This window comes from Lingula anatina, chromosome 1 (genome assembly GCF_051362555.1).
Source record: "Lingula anatina isolate TDL-2025a chromosome 1, LinAna3.0, whole genome shotgun sequence".
NCBI classification, from domain to species: Eukaryota; Metazoa; Brachiopoda; class Lingulata; order Lingulida; family Lingulidae; genus Lingula; species Lingula anatina.
Window position 1 is genome coordinate 20,261,364 of NC_141767.1, and position 19,615 is coordinate 20,280,978.

At 35.5% G+C, this 19,615-nt stretch overlaps 2 protein-coding genes across 7 annotated transcripts in view; both read right to left on the reverse strand.

The window, feature by feature from the left end:
* Positions 1-264: 264 nt before the first annotated feature.
* LOC106179365 (uncharacterized) lies at positions 265-4,607 on the reverse strand. Its single transcript, XM_013562976.2, has 2 exons — positions 4,527-4,607; positions 265-1,095 (listed from the first exon to the last, which is right to left on the reverse strand). The coding sequence occupies exon 2, from the start codon at positions 973-975 to the stop codon at positions 589-591; it is 387 nt and encodes a 128-aa protein (XP_013418430.2). The 5' UTR covers positions 976-1,095; positions 4,527-4,607; the 3' UTR covers positions 265-588.
* A 4,809-nt stretch (positions 4,608-9,416) lies between these two features.
* LOC106179295 (suppressor of lurcher protein 1-like) overlaps positions 9,417-19,615 on the reverse strand; it is a 56,930-nt gene continuing 46,731 nt past the window's right edge. For all 6 annotated transcript variants that reach the window (XM_013562853.2, XM_013562872.2, XM_087000349.1 and 3 more), the window contains 6 exons: positions 16,156-16,339; positions 15,111-15,304; positions 14,805-14,849; positions 14,100-14,271; positions 12,067-12,278; positions 9,417-11,672 (listed from right to left, as the gene is read on the reverse strand). In XM_013562853.2, the coding sequence (XP_013418307.2) occupies positions 11,566-11,672; positions 12,067-12,278; positions 14,100-14,271; positions 14,805-14,849; positions 15,111-15,304; positions 16,156-16,339 (914 nt within the window). In that variant the 3' untranslated portion in view covers positions 9,417-11,565. The remainder of the gene's footprint in view (positions 11,673-12,066; positions 12,279-14,099; positions 14,272-14,804; positions 14,850-15,110; positions 15,305-16,155; positions 16,340-19,615) is intronic.

Genomic DNA, 19,615 nt, shown 5'->3' on the forward strand with positions numbered 1-19,615 from the left:
CCTAATTTGGACATTTCAGAACCAATGGTACTGGGAGCTAGATTTTTCTGGAACAAATGGGCTATGTATAAGGCAACGTCAGCTTCAGTAGCTGGGAAGGCAGGTGTGGGCCGTTTCAAAACATTCTTTTATAGTAAATAAGTAAATAAGTTTATTAAAACATGGCAACAAAAAGGTTTAAGTTATACATTAAATGGAGTGCGAATAAAATTTACAAATTAAAATAATGATATACAAGTATAATATAGGATATGCGAATATAACTTAATGAGATAAACAAGCCAAAAGGTAAAACGGTTTTTCACTTATCGTGTTTATGGTTAAAGTGCACACCGACGGCGACGGCGATGACAGACGCAGGTGACAGCTATATGTACAGACACATCTCTGTCTGTACATAAAAAAGGATAAATTAAAATAAATGAATAAAATAAATTTTTGCACAGGCATCTGAAAGTTAGTGTAAAAGAGGATGGAGTAATGATAATTAAATACAATAAAGGCCAAAATGAGTTTCAAAAGTAAAACTTAGACCACTAATGGTTTAATAAAGAGAAAGGAATAAAAGTGTTTTTAAAACGTTCAGTTCTAATTTTTAAGTTCTAAGAAATCAGACAAAGCTTTGTAGTAAGCCCTTTTTGAAGATGGTTCCTGAGCTGCATCTAACAGTCGCCCGGCAGTTTCAACAAGGCTAGAGACAGGAGCTGATCTGGGATATGGGTTGGATAGATGAACATGGCTTGAGCATGCCATCTGAAGGCTTGGATCTGGAAGCGGACTGTTGTCTTGGTCTGGTCCTGTGCAGGTTGTAGATGCCTGTTGGTACAACATCTGGGCCGTGGCAAGTGCCAGTTGGGCAGTCACTAATGCCAACTTCAGGACCATCTCATACATGGACAGAACTAAGCCTGCAAGGTCTATGGCCAGTGCTGAGGAGGTGGACAGTGCTGTTGATGTGGACGGTATAGCTGACATGTTTTCAACTGAGGATGAAATATGGGAGGAGCTTGTCTGGGAGCTGGAGCTTCTCTGGGATGACCTCAGTGCGGGCCGTTCATAGGGAGCTGTGGCTCATTTTGTTTCTTTTGCGTGCCACTGAAACATGAACAATTTTAAGAAGCCAGGTAGTTTCGGTTGGAATAAGGGTAAATTGTTCTGAGAAGGAGGAGATAATGGGCAGTGATGGGCATGGTGAATTTTTCTGTTGATTGCTCCCTACTGCAAAAATTCTGGCTGGCATGCTAAGAATGCTAACATGGGAAACTGTCAATATGGCAGGTCATGACCACCTGAAATACCAGAGGGCCTGTAAAATTTTGATACTGCCAGTCCAAAGGACTGGCAAGATTTATTTGAAAATACTGTACATAATAATAAATAATAAAAAATCCTTCAAACTGGGCAGCACAGAATTGAGAGGACCTGCAGATTTCTTGTAGTGTGGGTCATCTGGGTATTCAATATCTCGAAAGTTTCTTTATGTCTGGAATTGTTTTGAACAGCTTCAGGTTGCTACTATACTTGCACCCCTGTAAGGGAGTAATGACCAAAATGATTGTGCAAGTGTTCTACCCAGGCAAGATGCGATAATGGGCTTGTCATAAAATGGCTGATAAAATACCATTCCTAGGGCACACTGAACTACATCTATATCTCCTCCATCAAGCCAAGGGCATCCTTGATCAAGCTTAGTATACGAATAAATTAAAGAAATAATTTGACATGGGTTGATTGATATTTGGCCAGTTGAGGCAGCTTTTATTAATGCCAAACCCAAGTAAGAACTAGAGGATCAGAGAGGCGATACCGCCTCCGAATATTGTACCACCAGCTGGAGCAAGCGCATTCGTATAGACCCCCACATACACAAAATAAGGGACACAGCCACCAGTCTTGTGCTTGACAAGCTGTAAACATGCAATCAACAAGAATTTTCAATATATGCAAAAAATATATGAAACTAAAAATGGTACAATCAAATTTAAGTTCATCGTAAGGTAGGTGAAAGGTCATTTTCAAGGTCACAGTAAATTGCCAGTATATGACTTCCTATTCAAGTTCAATAGTAACTATGGACCTATCTCTGCCAGGTTTGGAGATAAAAGAGAAAGAAATTTGCAGAGTTTAGTTCATGATAATAAGTAGGTCAAAGGTAAATTTCAAGGTCACATTTAGATTGCCAGTATATGACTTCCTATTCAAGTTCAATAGAAACTATGGACCTATCTCTGCCAGTTTTGGAGATAAAAGGGAAGCAAAATTTGCAAAGTTCAGTTCATAGTGAAAAGTAGGTCAAAGGTCAATTTTAAGGTCACATTTAGATTGCCAGTATATGACTTCCCATTCAACTTCAATAGTAACTATGGACGTATCTCTGCCAGTTTTGGAGATAAAAGGGAAGCAAAATTTGCAAAGTTCAGTTCATGGTGGAAAGTGGGTCAAAGGTCAATTTCAAGGTCACACTTGGATTGCCAGTATATGACTTCCTATTCAAGTTCAACAGTAACCATGGACCAATCTGTGCCAGTTTTGGAGATAAAAGGGAAGCAAAATTTGCAATGTTCAGTTCATAGTGAAAAGTAGGTCAAAGGTCAATTTTAAGGTCATATTTAGATTGCCAGTATATGACTTCCTATTCAAGTTCAACAGTAACCATGGACCAATCTGTGCCAGTTTTGGAGATAAAAGGGAAGCAAAATTTGCAAAGTTCAGTTCATGGTGAAAAGTAGGTCAAAGGTCAATTTTAAGGTCATATTTAGATTGCCAGTATATGACTTCCTATTCAAGTTCAACAGTAACTATGGACCTATCTCTGCCAGTTTTGGAGATAAAAGGGAAGCAAAATTTGCAATGTTCAGTTCATGGTGAAAAGTAGGTCAAAGGTCAATTTCAAGGTCACAGTAAGATTGCCACTATATGACTTCCTATTCAAGTTCAACAGTAACTATGGACCTATCTCTGCCAGTTTTGGAGATATAAGGGACTAAATGTTATAATTTTGGAGTTACCATAATGTGCCATAAATTTCCTACAAAAAAGATTAATTAAAATAAAGAAAACATCATTTTGGTCAAAATTCTTAAAATAGGAGGTGCTCTGAAGTTCCAGAAGTTCAAATTTGATGAAATAATGTCATTTTTGACCACAAGTTGTCTGCTTTGCCAAGCCTTATGTATTATTTTTCCAGAGTTCAAAATTTGTTATCCATTACCGTACTGCACATTTTGCTTTCACCACCAATATGTACTTTTTGATACAGCGTAACTTGAAAACCGTATGGAATACAAAAAAACGGAGACCACCTTCAGTGTTGGGCTTTACATGCTCTACAAAATGCAAAAAAGAATGGGTCTCTAGCATTAACGGTTCCCGAATTAGAGACAGTTTTCAGTTTCGGTACTTTATGGCCGCTACTCCCGTGAAAATGCACCGATTGACCCCAAATTCACGGAGATGAAAGATGACCCGAAGGGTAACACTTTCCAATAATATTATTGGTTAAGTCTGTGTGGTGTCTGAATAACAGGGCAAAAAAAAATTTTTTTCGTAAAAAATTTCATTTTTTTGAAAATGTTGGCCCGTTTGACCTTGAAATAAAGGTCAAAGGTCAAATCCAAGGGCATATTTGAAATCTACACATATGACTTTTGGAAAGCTGTCTCTACAAATTTTTCCCATAACTCCTTCCGTAGGGTAGATAATTAGCATTTAATTTTGCCATTTTTAGACAAGGGTGCATTGCAATGAGTGCCACACCTAGACCCCAATACCGACAAAGCCCAAATTTTACGTGGAACGAGTTGAGATTATAGGTGACCTAAATCCAAGAGATGGGTACAGGGGCCCTTTCCGTCTAGGAGGAGAAGCGGTAACGGTGACTTGGCGGCGGAGCCGCAGGAGCCGGCGGAACATACGGGTCGGGACTAAAACCATGGGTACCGCCAGCGCCTACGCTGGTGGTACAATTAGTACAGAATTTAATTAAATTAATACAGATCAGACGGTTAGGCTGAGGGAGCTTAATTGGTCGTGGGAACGGATCAAGAAAATCAAGAAAAATCAAGAAAAAATAATAAGTTGTCAAGTCTGAAAACTAATAATGTCAGTGATCTACGTGAAAATTACAGAGTGTGCATCGCGGCTTGGTTCGGTGGTGCACTTGGTTAATGATAAAGTACAAGGCTCCGTAGTCCCGATGGATGAGCAGGACCACAAGTGGTCAATACTTCCCCTTACCAATAATGCAAATAGAGAGAGAGAGAGAGAGAGAGAGAGAGAGAGAGAAGGGTGAACGAGATCATAAGACCCAAAGATTAGTATGATAGCCTGATTGCAGCGATGTGTGATATCGAACTGCCGCATTTAGGCTACGCACGAAGGAAGCCGAAATCGCACCCGGCTGGAAGGAACCCTTTGGCCCTTGATAAAGGAGTGAGTGAAGTTAATGTGCAAATAATGACCTAGCTAAAGTTAACACAGACATGAAGTAATCAGTACTTGAATATGAATACAGCAAAAAAACTTACTCTTTACGAAGACTGAAGAACGCTAAATGTACCAACGTTTCTTATGTTGATTGTTCTGCGAAAGTCCTGGTTGGCCCGCTACGTACCTATACTCCCCCGCACCGATACTCCCCCACTTCTTTACATCCCCGCACCGATACTCCCCCGCTTCTTTACTCCCCCGCACCGATACTCCCTCGCACCGATACTCCCCCGCTTCTTTACATCCCCGCACCGATACTCCCCCGCACTGATACTCCCGCGTACCGATACTCCGCAAAAACACTACTCCCCCAAGGCATAGATTCCCTTGACTTTGTAAACCCCATTCGTAATTTACAACACTTTCTATAATGCTTTTTTTTTTCAAGATGCACCACCCTCTTGGGACCCAGAATTGACTAATTTTATTCGTAATATATTGGGAAAAATAAAGAACGTTACACGAAGTCGATCTCAGACTTAGTGTGCAGCTTGACATAGTACGTAGGTCTCTGTACAGCTCTTCCTTGTGATTTTTGAGAAATGTTTTGCAAAATTAATTTTGTTCTCCTACTGTACTCAGTAGTTACTGTATATATATCCTGTACGGCCTTTCATTTATTTATTTATTTATTTATTTATTTATTTATTAACTTAAAGCAAAGTTAGTTTTAATCTAAGATAACGCAGCTATGTCTTTTTTTTCAGGCAACGATGAATTTGTAAAATTATTAAGTAATAAAAAAGAAGTGCTAAAGCGCTTCGTTTTCTGTCTTTTTCCTCCAACCTTCTTTTCTGCTCTTTAAGCTTCTTTCCCTTGTCTTTTGAATCTGAATTAGATTAGAATCTGAATTGAGCAAAATTCAATTTTTTTTTAAAGTGTTGCACAACGAAATTGTCGAGACACGAGCATGCGTCGTGAGCACACCTTTTATACTCGCAGTCCCGTCGTGTTTTCGACTTTGTTCGTTATAGATGTGAGGGCGTGCGCCGTACTCAACACGCAAAGGGCTCTTTCTCCTTCATTTCTTGCGGCGTGCATCTTGGACCAGGCAAGTCTCACTTGCAAACCAATCGCAAACTCCTTAGAAAGGGAGCAAATTACGCTTGCGGCCTCGCTGTTCGCAGACTATTCGTAGAATCTATTGGAAATGTTCAATATCCTCCGTACGTGCTTACATACGTGCGAACTCGAAATTTCGCATAAAGGACTTGCGTGGTACATGAGATTCTCCGCAAAATTTGGATTTAAACGGGTCGTAGATTTTGATCCACTTACCTAGACTGACCCTAACCTGTATAATTAAATGGAGGGTTGACTCTGTTACTCGATCCTCAGTTTCGTCAAAATTGCATAGGGGGAGTAATGATGCGGGGAAGATGTCGGCGCGGGGGAGTAACGGTGCGGGGAAACAACAACGCGGGGGAGTATCGATGCGGGGGAGTAACGGTGCGCGTATAACGGCAATTTTACAGGAGGTTTATCGATGCGGGGATCTATCGGTGTGGGGTCGTATCGATGTGCATAATGCAAAAATTTACTAAGGGGGAGTATCGGTGCGGGGGAGTATCGGTGCGGGGGAGTAAAGGTGCGGGGGAGTATCGGTGCGGGGGAGTAACGGTGCGGGGGAGTATCGGCATGACCCCCGCTAGGAGTGGTGGGGTCGGGTTTACCTCGCTTGAAATAGCTTCAGTTTGCTATTACTTGCACCCCTCCCCAGGAGTAATGACCAGAAAGCGCAAGTGTTCAGCGCGCAGACAAGATACGATAATGGCTTCTGGATTCGTCCAGTTCCCGTCAGCTAAAATAGTAATTTTTCCAACATAGTTTTAACATTTTTAGTAGTTGGTTGGGTTAATTTTGGTGTCAACTAGCAGGCTTATTTTTCCAGGACGTGGGACAGGCTTAGTGTGCCGTGTGACCTCTCTGGCGTAGGGGACTTTACCGAAGGGCTGTAGTGCAGCGGTTTGTGCGCTAATTTCGGGGTACACGTGTTGGACTCACCCTGAGCTTCAGAGATAACTTGACACTAAGCTCTTCACTATAATAATTTTGTGCAGATTAATGTGATATCGATCTCATTCTCAGTGATATAAGAATATTTCAACATACATCATTTAGAAATGTGTTTACAATTCACTGCTGTAAAATAATTGAGTGCATAAAAAAACTGTTATTAGAACTGTTTAAAGGAATTTAATATTCCAATTATACAAGGTAGGTAATGGCTTTATATTTTTTTGTCTTTTTTTTCTTACAACTTACCCTCCCTGAATCTACCAATAGATATAGTTCTTTTACCTACATTCTGCAAAACTAAAGTTCAGTTCTGATGCAGATCTGCATCTATGCATCAGCTTACTCTATAAAATGACAAGTAGGTCTTTCTGTTTACTAAAGGACAAGAGGAATAAAAAAACACAATTTGAAGAATAACTGAATTATATAATATAGAACAAAGAGAAATGAAACTGTAGTATCAGCTGATGTATAAACAAAACGTGATATTTGATGCCAGGAATAGAAAACTTGAAGTTTCAGTCAAGCACATCAAACACAATATATACAATATACATAGCTTCCTACCTCTCTCTCAAAGCACCCCCCCCCCCCCCCCCCATTATCACTAACACAATTTAGCCAATATTCACTCTAATGGTCAAAAATTTAGCAATAGGCCCACTTAGAATTTTATTTAATTTAAATAAACCATTTTTTATTTAAATTTGGCCAATTTATTACACTTTCATATGTATGGAAAATCAGAAATCACTCCAATTATCATGATTTATTCATTTTCAAACTGGTGCAAAATCAAGCCAAACTATGGCTAAAATAATTTAAGGTATACTCTATTTTCCAAACTGATATTTTCTGTGTCTACATATCCTGCAAGGGTACTAATCTTTCCCAATTCAAAACTCTCAAATATAAGTACTTTGGTTATTGTGTGTTTTGTAATTAGGTGTTGAAAGTGGAAAAAAATCATTTCAGTATGGTTATCTCTTGTTTACATATTTGGTATTTTCAGGGTGTGACTTTAAACTTCCATGGGTCTGAAGACCTTTTCTAGTCACATTATCTGTTACATGCAGTGCATAGTTAAAATTGGTAGTGGCTATATACTGTTAAGCATTATGTAATATTGCATTAAAATTGAAGAAAACCTTATTTAGGCTCTGCCAACATAGTGGCCATTAAAGGAAAACCATTTTACTTATGATTCCCAAACTTACAGAAGAGAAACATATTTTTCACATATTGGCATTTTCAGGGTGGTACTCTGAACTTCCATGGACTTGAAGACCTTTGCTAATCAAATTTTCTGATTATCCATGATGCTTATATTGTATTATTAAAATTGGTGGTGATTTATCTGGTAAGCATTATGTAATATTGCTTCAAAACTGATAAAAAACTACTACCTACAAAAGCTCTAAAAATCAAACTGTGCTATTTATTATTTTGTAACTTATAAGAATTCTGATCGACATAAATCAAATTGGCAAACCAGCTTGATTGGAGTTTTTTTTCTTGTTGTCTGTACATTTGACAGTTTGACAGTTTGCTGCCTTGTTTATGTATTATTTTGCACTCTGCAAATAATGCAAATCAGTTGACAGAATAATACAAGATGGAAACAAAGAAAGCAAATATCAAAGGCCAAGAAGACAAAATAAAAAAAATAAAATTGGTAAACAATCATAAAATGAGAACTAGACAGCAAAGATGACAAATATACAGACACCTTACAGGAAACAATTAAGGCAACAAAGCTGACAAATGTGTCAAGAAAAGAGTGCACCAAATAATGTTTTGGCCAATTTTGATGCACTATTACATAATGCTTTAAAACAGCATAATCACTCTTACCCGCTTACATTATGTACTACAGGCACATTGAATAACTAGCAAGTAATTCAGTTTTATCGGCTATAAAAGCCACTGAAAATGCTCATACGTGAAAGAAAATATTCAAACAAACAAACAAACAAAAAAACAAACAAACAAACAAAAAAAAAAAACAATAATTACCGTAAATGTAAACCAGTCATGCCAATTTTCAAAAGCAACCTGCCTCTTAACCAAAGAAAGCCACTCAGTAGATTTAAAAGTAAAACAAAAATACAGTTTGTCAGTTATGGGGAGAATGTCACCAAATTGTGCAAAATAAATAAATAAATAAATAAATAAATAAATAAATAAATAAATAAATAAATAAAATAATAATAATAATAATAAATGAATGTAAACTGATCATGCTGATTTTTGAAAGCAACCTGCTTCTTTGCCAAAACAAAGCTACAAAGTAAATTTAATGTAAAATAAAAATACGGTTTGGCTGTTACAGGGACGAACGTCACCAAAATTGGGCAAAAAGAAGAGGATAATTACTGTTAATGTACACTGAACATACCGATTTTTGAAAGCAACCTGCTTCTTTGCCAAACAAAGCTACACAGTAAATTTAAAGGAAAACAAAAATACGGTTTAGAAGTTATGGGCTGAACGTCACCAAAATTGTGCAAAAAAACAAAATAATTACTGTAAATGTCAACCGATCACACATATTTTCGAAAGCAACCTACCTCTTTACCAAACAAAGGTACTCGGTAAAATGTTAAACAAAAATACGGTTTGGCAGTTATGGGGCAAATGTCACCAAAATTGTGCTAAAAACCAGAATAATTACCAAAAATGTAAGCTGATCGTGCCAGTTTTTGAAAGCAACCTGCTCCTTTGCCAAACAAAGCCCGTCAGTAAATTTTAAGTAAAACAAAATTATGATTTGGAAGTTATGGAGCAAAAGTCATGTGGGACAGCGACAGCAAGAGCGACGGCAATGACACAGTCAGACTGATCAGAATACGTCTGTATATAAAAGGGTAAAACTGGCATTTTAAAGCATAGCTAGATGATAAAAATGATTAAAATAAAAGTTTGTTTTATTCATACATAATTGTACATACACATTTACACAAAATATCAATTGGCATATCTCACTGTGATTATACACCTTTAAAACAATAAGGTGCTTCAGATCTCTTTTTACATGAAAATGTGGGGAGTATAGTTTCATCACATATTTAATTATTTTCATTCCATGTGAAGAATTTACCACCAAGCATATGGCATGTACATATGCAGTTACTTTAGGCAGGAATATTTTTTAATTTCTGGTAAGATTTTACATACTAAACTATTTAAGGAAACAAAAAACAGGATCCTGGAACTGAAAGATATAAACAACTGAAACAATTTGGCAATAATTTTACTTCACAGTTCTTCAACAATTTTTTGGTGCTTACCAATTACACCCAACACTCAAAAATACCCTTTAAAGACAATATCTTTATCACTTTGCTTAATTTGCCAGTTGAGTGAACAATTACATACATTCCTGACATTTTAATATATAAAATTAGATTTTTAATCAGGAGTAGTGATTTTATCAACTAAAACAAGTGTAGCATGCCCAACGGCATTAGCACAGGCTAATTTGTAAAGTAAACTGAGCAATTTAAGGCAATGAAAATGCCATTTACTGTCCTGTCAGCCAAACTTTACTGTACTGTACATGTAGCAGATTTGCTGCCTGATTAGTCAACGATTTGCATTAGAGATGTACTTCTCATTTCTGAATCTAATGTAAATTTCTTCAGTCTCATAATATCATCATGCATTTAATAATATCAAGCTTGAGCTTTACTGAAAATTATAAGTTTGAACATAGTGTGGTCATTTTACACATATCCACCACACATTTTAAGTGATGACCAACACTTATTTTTGAAATACTTTTTACATCCCATTAAAAATAGTTAGCTAATGGAAACACTCAAAAACACTTTGAATCAGATGACGCATTTTTGAAGCATCAAAACTTTCACCATTAGCCAAAAACCAGGCTGAGAAAATAAGCAAGCCCAACCGCAGTAGGAATTCCACAAAATATCAAATGACCAAAAATCAATTTCAGTACATCTACAATACAGCTGACAATATGTACATATATTCCACATAAAATACATACATTCAATAGACATGGAGAGTCCTACATTTGAAATGCATCAAATGAAGAAATGTATAGAGCTGCAAAAATATGAATATTTTTACATCAATTAATGCAGTAATTTGTACAGCCAAAAACCTGTGGTGTTTCTATAATTGGAGGATACACTGTAAATATATGGGTAAGGCTTATGTATATTCTGTCCACCTAAACTAATTCAAGACCAAAAGATAAGTCATTAACTAAACTTCACAATGAATTTTAAGGAGACAATCCTTGAAGTGTCCCTTTCATGTACATTTCTTCACATACATGTATTTCACCTCACATATTTATGTACATCAAAATCTAATAGTATATATAAGAATATTGTCAATGTAATGTGTACATGTTTTGATATTATATTTATTTTACAGACTACACAATTTAAATTATTACATCAACAACTGTATGCTCTATTATTATGTACAGGCAGTCAATCCTAACCACTGACTGTGTTAAAATTATTTTGTATTTTTCATTCGATAAATTATTGAAAGGCCAAATGAATATTAACATGTTTACTTGTCTGACATAAAATTCATCTAGGGTCATTCCAAGTTTCCTCCTCCTGTGCCAGTCAACTCTTTCACTGTCAGGCAGCACATGTATTAGTAGATATGTGCTATATTATCGTCTATATCTGTACATGTGCTATACACATCCTGTATATACAGTGTATATGTCTATGCACTTTTTATGACTGAAGAAGTACAATGTAAAGAAGTTGTTCACAGTCCACAGCTGCATGCTTTCTTGTAAAGAGTCATGATGAGAGATGCAAAAAGGTAATAACATTGGTGGACCTGGATTTTGAGGAAGAGATACAGGGGAAGAAAAACATTTGACTTGATTCCTTAACATGTTTGCCTACAAAATAAAAAAGGGGGAGAGGAGGAGGCCACAGAATTTGACAAAATTGTAGTCAAGTGTTCTCCTCTTGCCATACTATGCCATGCATTGAGCTGGCATATATGTAGATGCAGCTGTTCAAAGGCACATACATGTATGTCATCCCAGTTGGATCATAGATTCTTGAGTAGCACATAGGCTGCCAGAGCAGGAATAAATAAGTAGTACACCCTGCTTTTGCATAAAACCCCAGTATTTTTTAGTTCATCACTACTGGCATCTAAAAAAAAGAAAAGAAAGAAGATGAATCATTTGATGTTGTATACAGCTGTGAATGATCATGAAAGAAGGCAGTAACTTTATGCTCAAGAAAAAGGTGTGGTGCCATTTTCTTCTCTGACTCTACAAAAACAGTACTGTGATCTTCTATATATACAAAGTATAGGAACATTAATTGTGAGGAATGCTTTTTTTAAATGTCTTCTTGCCATTTTCCATAAAAATCCTGAGAAAAATGAAAATAAATGAATATATATAGAATTGTAAAAATAAATAACAATGGACTTAAAAGTGTTTTTTTTTTTTTTCAACTTTGTTTTCATGGTTTATATTCATATTTTCCTCAATAACAAAGATGTTTCCTCTTTTTTTAATGTATGCAGAAACATTCTTACCAGATGAAATAAATTCATATGTTGCCTCAAATCCTGTGCCATAAAAGTCATCCTCATTAGACTTGAACATCATCCTAAAGAACTGATGGTCAGACATGACAGGATCAGGTTTGTCTTCAGGTCTTGACCCACACTTAGCAATCCTAGCTTTGTCAGGTGGAATAAAGTCTGAGAATTCCACATAATCTGCCATAATAGCTGGATCCTTACAGCTGTAGAGATAGAAACAATTATCAAAATGTAGAGCCAGTCAAAGCTGGCAAGTGTACATACACATAATACTAATATCTCAGATTTACACAATAATTGCACCTATAATTAGGCTCTGCATATGACATCAAGGCGACTGAAAGGTTAGGTAAATGGGTTGATAAACTATAAAACGCCAAATTTATCTAAAACTAGAGGATCATAGAGGGGATCAGGATACTGCCTCTAGGTATTGCACCTCCAGGTGGATTAAGCACATTCGTATGGAAAACAAACAAACAAACAAAAGGACACCACCTTCAGTGTTGTGCTTGACAAGCTCTACAAAATGCAGTAAACAAGAGTTTCCATTTTTTTTGTTGCAAATTGCAATTAATAACAAAATCATGGGGAAAAGTAGAAGATCAAATCCAAGGTTGCAGTGAGATTGTAAATATAGGACTTGACAAGCTCTTAAAATGCAGTAAACAAGAGTTCTCAATATTTTTGTTGAAAATTACAATTTATAACAAAATCATGGGGAAAAGTGAAAGGACAAACCCAAGGTTGCAGTAAAATTGTGAATGTGGGGCTTCCCATCCCAGTTCAATGGTAAATATAAGAGCTTGGAAATTTGCAAAGTGTGATTCCTGGTGAAAAGTAGGTCTAAGGTCAAATTCAAGGTCATAGGAAGACTGTCAATATATGAGTTCCTATTCAAGTTCAGTAGTAACTATGGGCATATCTCTACCAGTTTTGGGGATATAAGGGACATAAAATTTGCATAGTTTAGTTCATGGTGAAAAGAAGGTCAAAAGTCAATTTCAAGGTCACAGATTGCCAGTATATGACTTCCTAGTAAGTTCAATAGTAACTATAAGCATATCTCTGCTAATTTTGGAGTATTTCACATTTTTTCACCACTGAAAAGTGCGAGGTTTTACTTTTTGATAAAGTACAGTACAGTGTACATGCAACTATATATGGAAAGCAAAAAGATAGACACCACTTACAGTATTGTGCTTGACAAGCTCTACAAAATGCAACAAACAAGAGGTCCTTTGCATTTATGGTTCCAGAATTAGAGTGAGTTTTCACTTTCAGTATCTAATGGCTGCTTCCCTGTGATAATGCACCAATTGACCCCAAACTCAAGAAGATGAAAGATGGCCCTAAATGTAACCCCTGTCCATAATATAATAGGTTAGGTCTGTGTAGTTTCTAAAAATTAGTGCAAAAAATTTTTTTTTGCAAAAAATTCCCATTTTTAAAACAGTTTGACCTGTTTGACTTTAAAATAAAGGTCTAAGGTCAAATCCAAGGGCATATTTGAAATCTCCACAGATGACTTGCAGTAAGCCAACTATAGTAATTTTTCCCATAATTCCTTCAGTTTGGGAGATATATATTTAGCATTTAATTTTGCAAATTTTGGACAACGGTGCATTGCAATGATGGCTACACCTACACCAGTGCACCGACAAAGCCCAAAATTTACATGGAGCCAGTTGAGATTATATATGACCTACATACAGTACAAAAGATGGGTACAAGGGCTTATGAAGTCTTGGAGGGGAAGCGGTGATGGTGATGTGGTGGCGGAACCAGCAGACGAGACTGGTCAGGTCTAAAACCATGTGTAGGACCAGTGCTGTGCTGTTGGTACAGTGATTTTAGATAAAAATATAGGAATAATACGATGTTGCTAATTTTTCTACTTGACCTGCATTTCACACCCACTAAAAAGAATACTATCTGTTTCCGATCCACTTAACAGATCAACCGTCGAAATAATATAGGATCTAAAATAACTGTACATACTTACATCAGCCTAAAACATTTACCTGTTTGCAACACCCTCTAAGTCAAATGACTTGAAAGTTATTCTAACTCTCTCTTTTGGTCTTCCATAGAACCTATAGTGGCACTCTGTTTGCTTTGGATAGTTGCCTGGGTAATTAGGGCTGGAGAAAGTTCCATTCGCTGCCCTTTCACTTCTAAATTCACAACCACACTCTATGATAAAAATGAAAAAATAAAAAGGTTTTATCTGTGAAAAATTAAAATAAAAACCAAATTTATGCTTATAAGGTGTGACCAAAAATTACTGGGTTGCATTTGTTCATTAAAAAAACAATCTAAAATACATCTCAATATTGTCCAAATATACATAATATATTGGCCACATTGGTTAATACACACACTATCATTTTGCATCATCTTGCTTTTCTAAGTGAATTTTTATATCAATTTAAAACGAGCATTTTATAAGAACATCCTTTCAATATTTTATGATTGTTGTATGGTCACTCCAAATGTATCACAAATTATACAATGCAATTGTTGGACAACATATTGAATAAAACAACATGTGCCAGCCAGGAGAGGTCCACAGTGGCTTCATGTTCATGGAGTGCTTCAGAAAACCTTAAAACTGTAATTGAAGTCTGAATTATTTGATTTACAAGTATATTAGTAGTAGAGACCAGTATATACTAGTAAGATTGCTTTTCCCACCATTCATGTATATTAATATAACATAGTACTACCTGTATTATTAAGTGCATCTCCGTTTTCACACTTGAGCCCATTATCTGAAAAACAAAAAGAAAATAATACAATTAAAGCTTAATTGTTCTGTAATAATTTTTATGGTATTAATGCTGATCCACTAGCATCACAAACTCTTTAAAGAAATTGTATTTCAAGCAAATGCTGAAACTAATCCAATTTGCTCATACATTGATTTTAATATGAAGCAATTCACTCTCACATTATTTGAAGTTTTTTCTTTATAATGCAATACAATGTCCATGCTGATAATGGGTTCTGCAATTTCTTTACAAGATGCTCACCTGTCCTGAACTTGTAATGGAAGCAAAATGTCTTTTTAATATTCATGTCAGATTCTGTTGCACTTGTAAATTGCACCTCCAGCTTGTTGTTATGGGACATTGCCAGGGAGATGCCATCCCCCTGATTTGACCTACAGTAAGTTCCAAAGGCTTCGTCTTCCCCACTGGCAAAAAGCTCAGCCTTGTCATCACACCTGGAATTGGTCACATTCAGTGTACCTGTATCAGGGCTGCATTTTACTTTAAAAGACATGTACTCTGTATACTTGCATTGTTTAATCTGAGCAATTTTTCAAACTATAATGAAGCAGCTTAACTCTGGGTTCCAAAATAAATAATTTTAGGTTGTTTTATTCTTTGCAGTCTTATTTGTTTACTTTCTTCTTTCTTATTTTCTAAAGAAAGTAGTTTCTCTCTTGCACTTGTATAAATTAATCTTTTTGTTATTAACTGTACAGATCACAAGGTTACAAGATGAAGAACACACAAAGTTGTTTTTGTTTTCGTTCTTCACGATACAAAAAATTTACTGCACTACGGTATTACTGCAGCCATTTAAAACTTAAACAGTTAAGTTGCCAATTTTTATTAGTATTCAAGAAACATAATATGCATGAAAATGCATAATTGTCATGGTTATGAATATGTCATTACAATTATGTTTCTCATAAATCTCATGTACTAATGGAGTTTGCTCATTAGGGAGTATTTTCAGAGATAAGCTACCAGACGCAAGCTGCTTCGTGCGCCTTGTGTTTTATTCATATGGGCAGGATTAATACTAACACAAATTCAAATTCAGTAGCATTGTTCTATTTCATATTCCCTGCCAAGTGAATGCATTGCATTGGAAATTGGCCAAATTTCATGATCAAAATCCAATTTGAATGGTTTTACACAAGTTGTCTCCCTCTCAAAATTTCTTCAGAAAGTATTTCATCAAGAATCCATGCCAGCATTGCTAGGGCTCATGTAGATGAGTACAAACAATGACAATTTTCAAGAAGTACAAACAATTAACAAACAAGCATGTCTAACATCTTACCTGGAAAGGGGGTTTTTAAGGTGAAAGTCTGTGAAATTGAGCTGAACCTTCTCTTTTCCAGAACCACTAAAACTATATGTACATTTCTGCGGCTTTGGATAAAGTATTGAGTTGATTGTGGTGCAATTTGTACCTTCTTTTTGAAGAAAACTGCTGAAGTTATGATTACAGCTTTCTTTTGAACCTAAAAAGAGAAGGAAAAGGTGTTAATTATGCATGCCATATTTCTGTACATTCCCTCATTCAGTTTGATATTCTAATTTCTTTTTAAACCATCTACCCTTGTATTGTAGGGGCATGTTTTACACAACATCGTATGTTCTAGGCAGATGTCACTTTTTAAAATATTTTATATATTACGTGTTATTTAAAACTTTTTTAAACTATGCAACCTTCATCTTTTAATTTTTTATCTCAGATATATCACTGAACACTCAGATAATGATTAAAAAATGTTTTGTGTTGAAATCACCTACAGTAACAACTTTACCTCAAAATATCTTCATTACTGTGAAAAATTAACAGGCAACAATTTTCATTTGTCAACTTAAACTTCACAACCTACCCATTAAAAGTACAAATGCAGTGCACATGTACATTGTATTAAGCAATATAACTATTCTGTTCCTATTCTGCTTAACATTGTCATTTTTTTCTATCAAAGAGAAAATTGCCATCTACAGGCACAGGCTGTGATATGTCTGTGACACTTTAGTTGTCATGGTAAAAATTATGATAGCATTCAGTGCATTGGTTTATATGAATTATGAAAAGATGTCCTTAGGTATTTCTCTCAATTATACTATTTGAAACTATTTTGGTATTGTTTGGTTGGGTTCTGTGGCCAAAATTTGACTTTAAATACATCTATCACCAAATTTTAAATGAATGCGGTTCAAGGCATATAGCTAATTCAAATGTTGCACAGCCCAGCACTATATCAAAATACAGTTTTTTATTGTATCTATTATTCTCATATTCTGACACTTATTCTCATATTCTGACATTCCAACAATCAGTTCTGCATTTGACAGCAAGTTGTGCATTAATATTGGGAAAATTAAGTCAGCAGGACTCTTGTGTTATCAGTGGGCATTTTTGTTAGGATTATATATGGAAATGCAAGTAAATATATTTATGAATCAGGTCCTAAGTAACATTATGTTCCTCGGAAAGACATTAAGGAAACCTAATTCAAAGCAATATGGGTTAATGGGTATCAAATGCACAAGCAGAGACCATTTATTCCTTCCTAATGCAATTGCATGCGCATCTCCACTATCTTTGCTTTTCACATGGATCGATTCTCTCAAGCTTAAAAGGAGATTTCTTTCTCGCTTACAGAAACTGCCTTCCTTAACTTGAAGCAATGTCCAATCCAATTGTCTTACTATCTACAAATAGGGCTATATGCCAACATGCACTGTGAAAAAACAAACCTTTTGCATAGAACTGCAATTTGGGTATCAAAATAGACAAATTTTATGATTGACTGGCAGTATTTGGTGTGTATACATAAGTATAACAATTACACTGCAAATTAAGGTTGTTGGAAAATCATCATGACATATAGAAATTACTGTATGCATGGAGGTCTATGATGATGAGAGATGGTAATGGCCAAAATGAGCTGGGAAACCCTTAGATTCTGTCTTGAATGAATGGATGAGGTGGAATGAACATTTGGTTGAAGGAAAATCATCATGACATATAAAAATTACTGTATGCATGGAGGTCTATGATGGTGAGAGATGGTAATGGCCAAAATGAGCTGGGAAACCCTCAGATTCTGTCTTGAATGAATGAATGAGGTGGAGTGAACATTTGGTTGAAGGAAAATGTATTGAAAACATCTATCTCACAGAGCATATCAAGACAAGTATGATTGCCTCCTGTATGTTTTTTACATTAAAAAAATATACAATTTAAAAATGTTAATTGTTTCTCCTAAGCTAGTCAATTAATCTCTGTAAGTTCTCCATGTACAGTTTTCTCCACTAAAAATTACTGAAGCCAGGAAAAACATTTTCATAATCTTATTTACCCTTTATCTGGAAATAGAATCTTAATTGTCACCTCAAATGACAGTAAAAATAGATACTAATGATCAAAAACCCTGCATGTGGAATATATACAAGCTAGATAACTTTATCAACCTTGACTGAAATTTGCAACAAACTTAATTTGTTTCTCCTGCCCACTTTTATCACTGACATTAGGAAGAAATTCATAAGGCCACACTGATTTAATTTTATGGATGACATTTGTTTTGGTATGCAAGCAACGTTGGAGAGGGGGATATCACGTCTGCTCAACTACATGAGAGACTACTGATTGGGAGCCACAATCATCCAGACGACCTCAAAGATGTCCTATGCAGAGCTGCTCACACACATTTCTTTTGCAATGACACAAGAATCGAGAGAGGAGTTGAGTTATATGGTGGCCTTAAAGTGGGTCTAAAGTATCCTTAGTTGTTGGTTTGATACAAAGATGAAGCAGTTGAGTGCTGATTCTTCAGTATTCTTTTTTTTTTCTCTCTGACATTTGTTTTGGGGTCTCCAGAGGATATCATCCATAAAATTAAATCTGTGTGGCCTAATCTTAAATCTTCAGGATAATCGGAAAACTTTAGTGTAAGAAAAGACTGTAAACTTGATTTAAATGCAATTTGACACTTTATGCTTGCTGCAGGCACAATTATTGATGTGAAATAATCCAATTAAAACAAGTATATGAAACTCTGTATAGTTGGGTAAAGGAAAACACTATTATCTCTATGTCTGAAGGAATAATACAGTGGCAATAACAGTAATTAATCATGCAATGTTTGTTTGTAGCTAAACTAGACTGGACTGAAGTGAAGACAAATGTGGTGCATATCATTCTGCAATTGCTTTAGGCTACAGCAAGTGGTACATGTAGAAGTAATCACACTAAATGTGATTGTCTGTCTAAATGTCAGCTTGAAAGCATCACAAATATTTTAAAAGTTGTCAATGTATGAAAATTGACTAATGGCCATGGAGCAAGTTATATAAATGACCAGCATTGTGACCAGAGAAATAGGAATGAAAAAGATATCAAATTTTAACAATATTTTTTAAAAATTCGATACAGTATACAGGACTGCCCTGAGTAAACCAAATCTATTTTAAAAATTGTATGATTGAATTTTCTAGGGGTATTAGAACCAATTAAATAGATGTTAGGAGAGAGCCAGAGTACTGATTTAAAATCATTAAGTTTCATCCTTATATCTTGCCTTTTGGTTATAAAATTGCTATTTGGATCTTTGTTATTAATAAATGCATTTCTTCTGCCCTAAAAGGAATTTTTAAAATGGAAAACTTGACTGAATTATTATTATTATTATTATTATTATTATTATTATTATTATTATTATTATTATTGTATTGAAATGCTATCAAAATAAATTTTTTAATGGTGTATTTCATGC

Excerpts from the sequence above, each read along its gene's own strand:
- LOC106179365 (XM_013562976.2), bottom strand. The coding sequence starts at position 975 with ATGTCAGCTATACCGTCCACATCAACAGCACTGTCCACCTCCTCAGCA.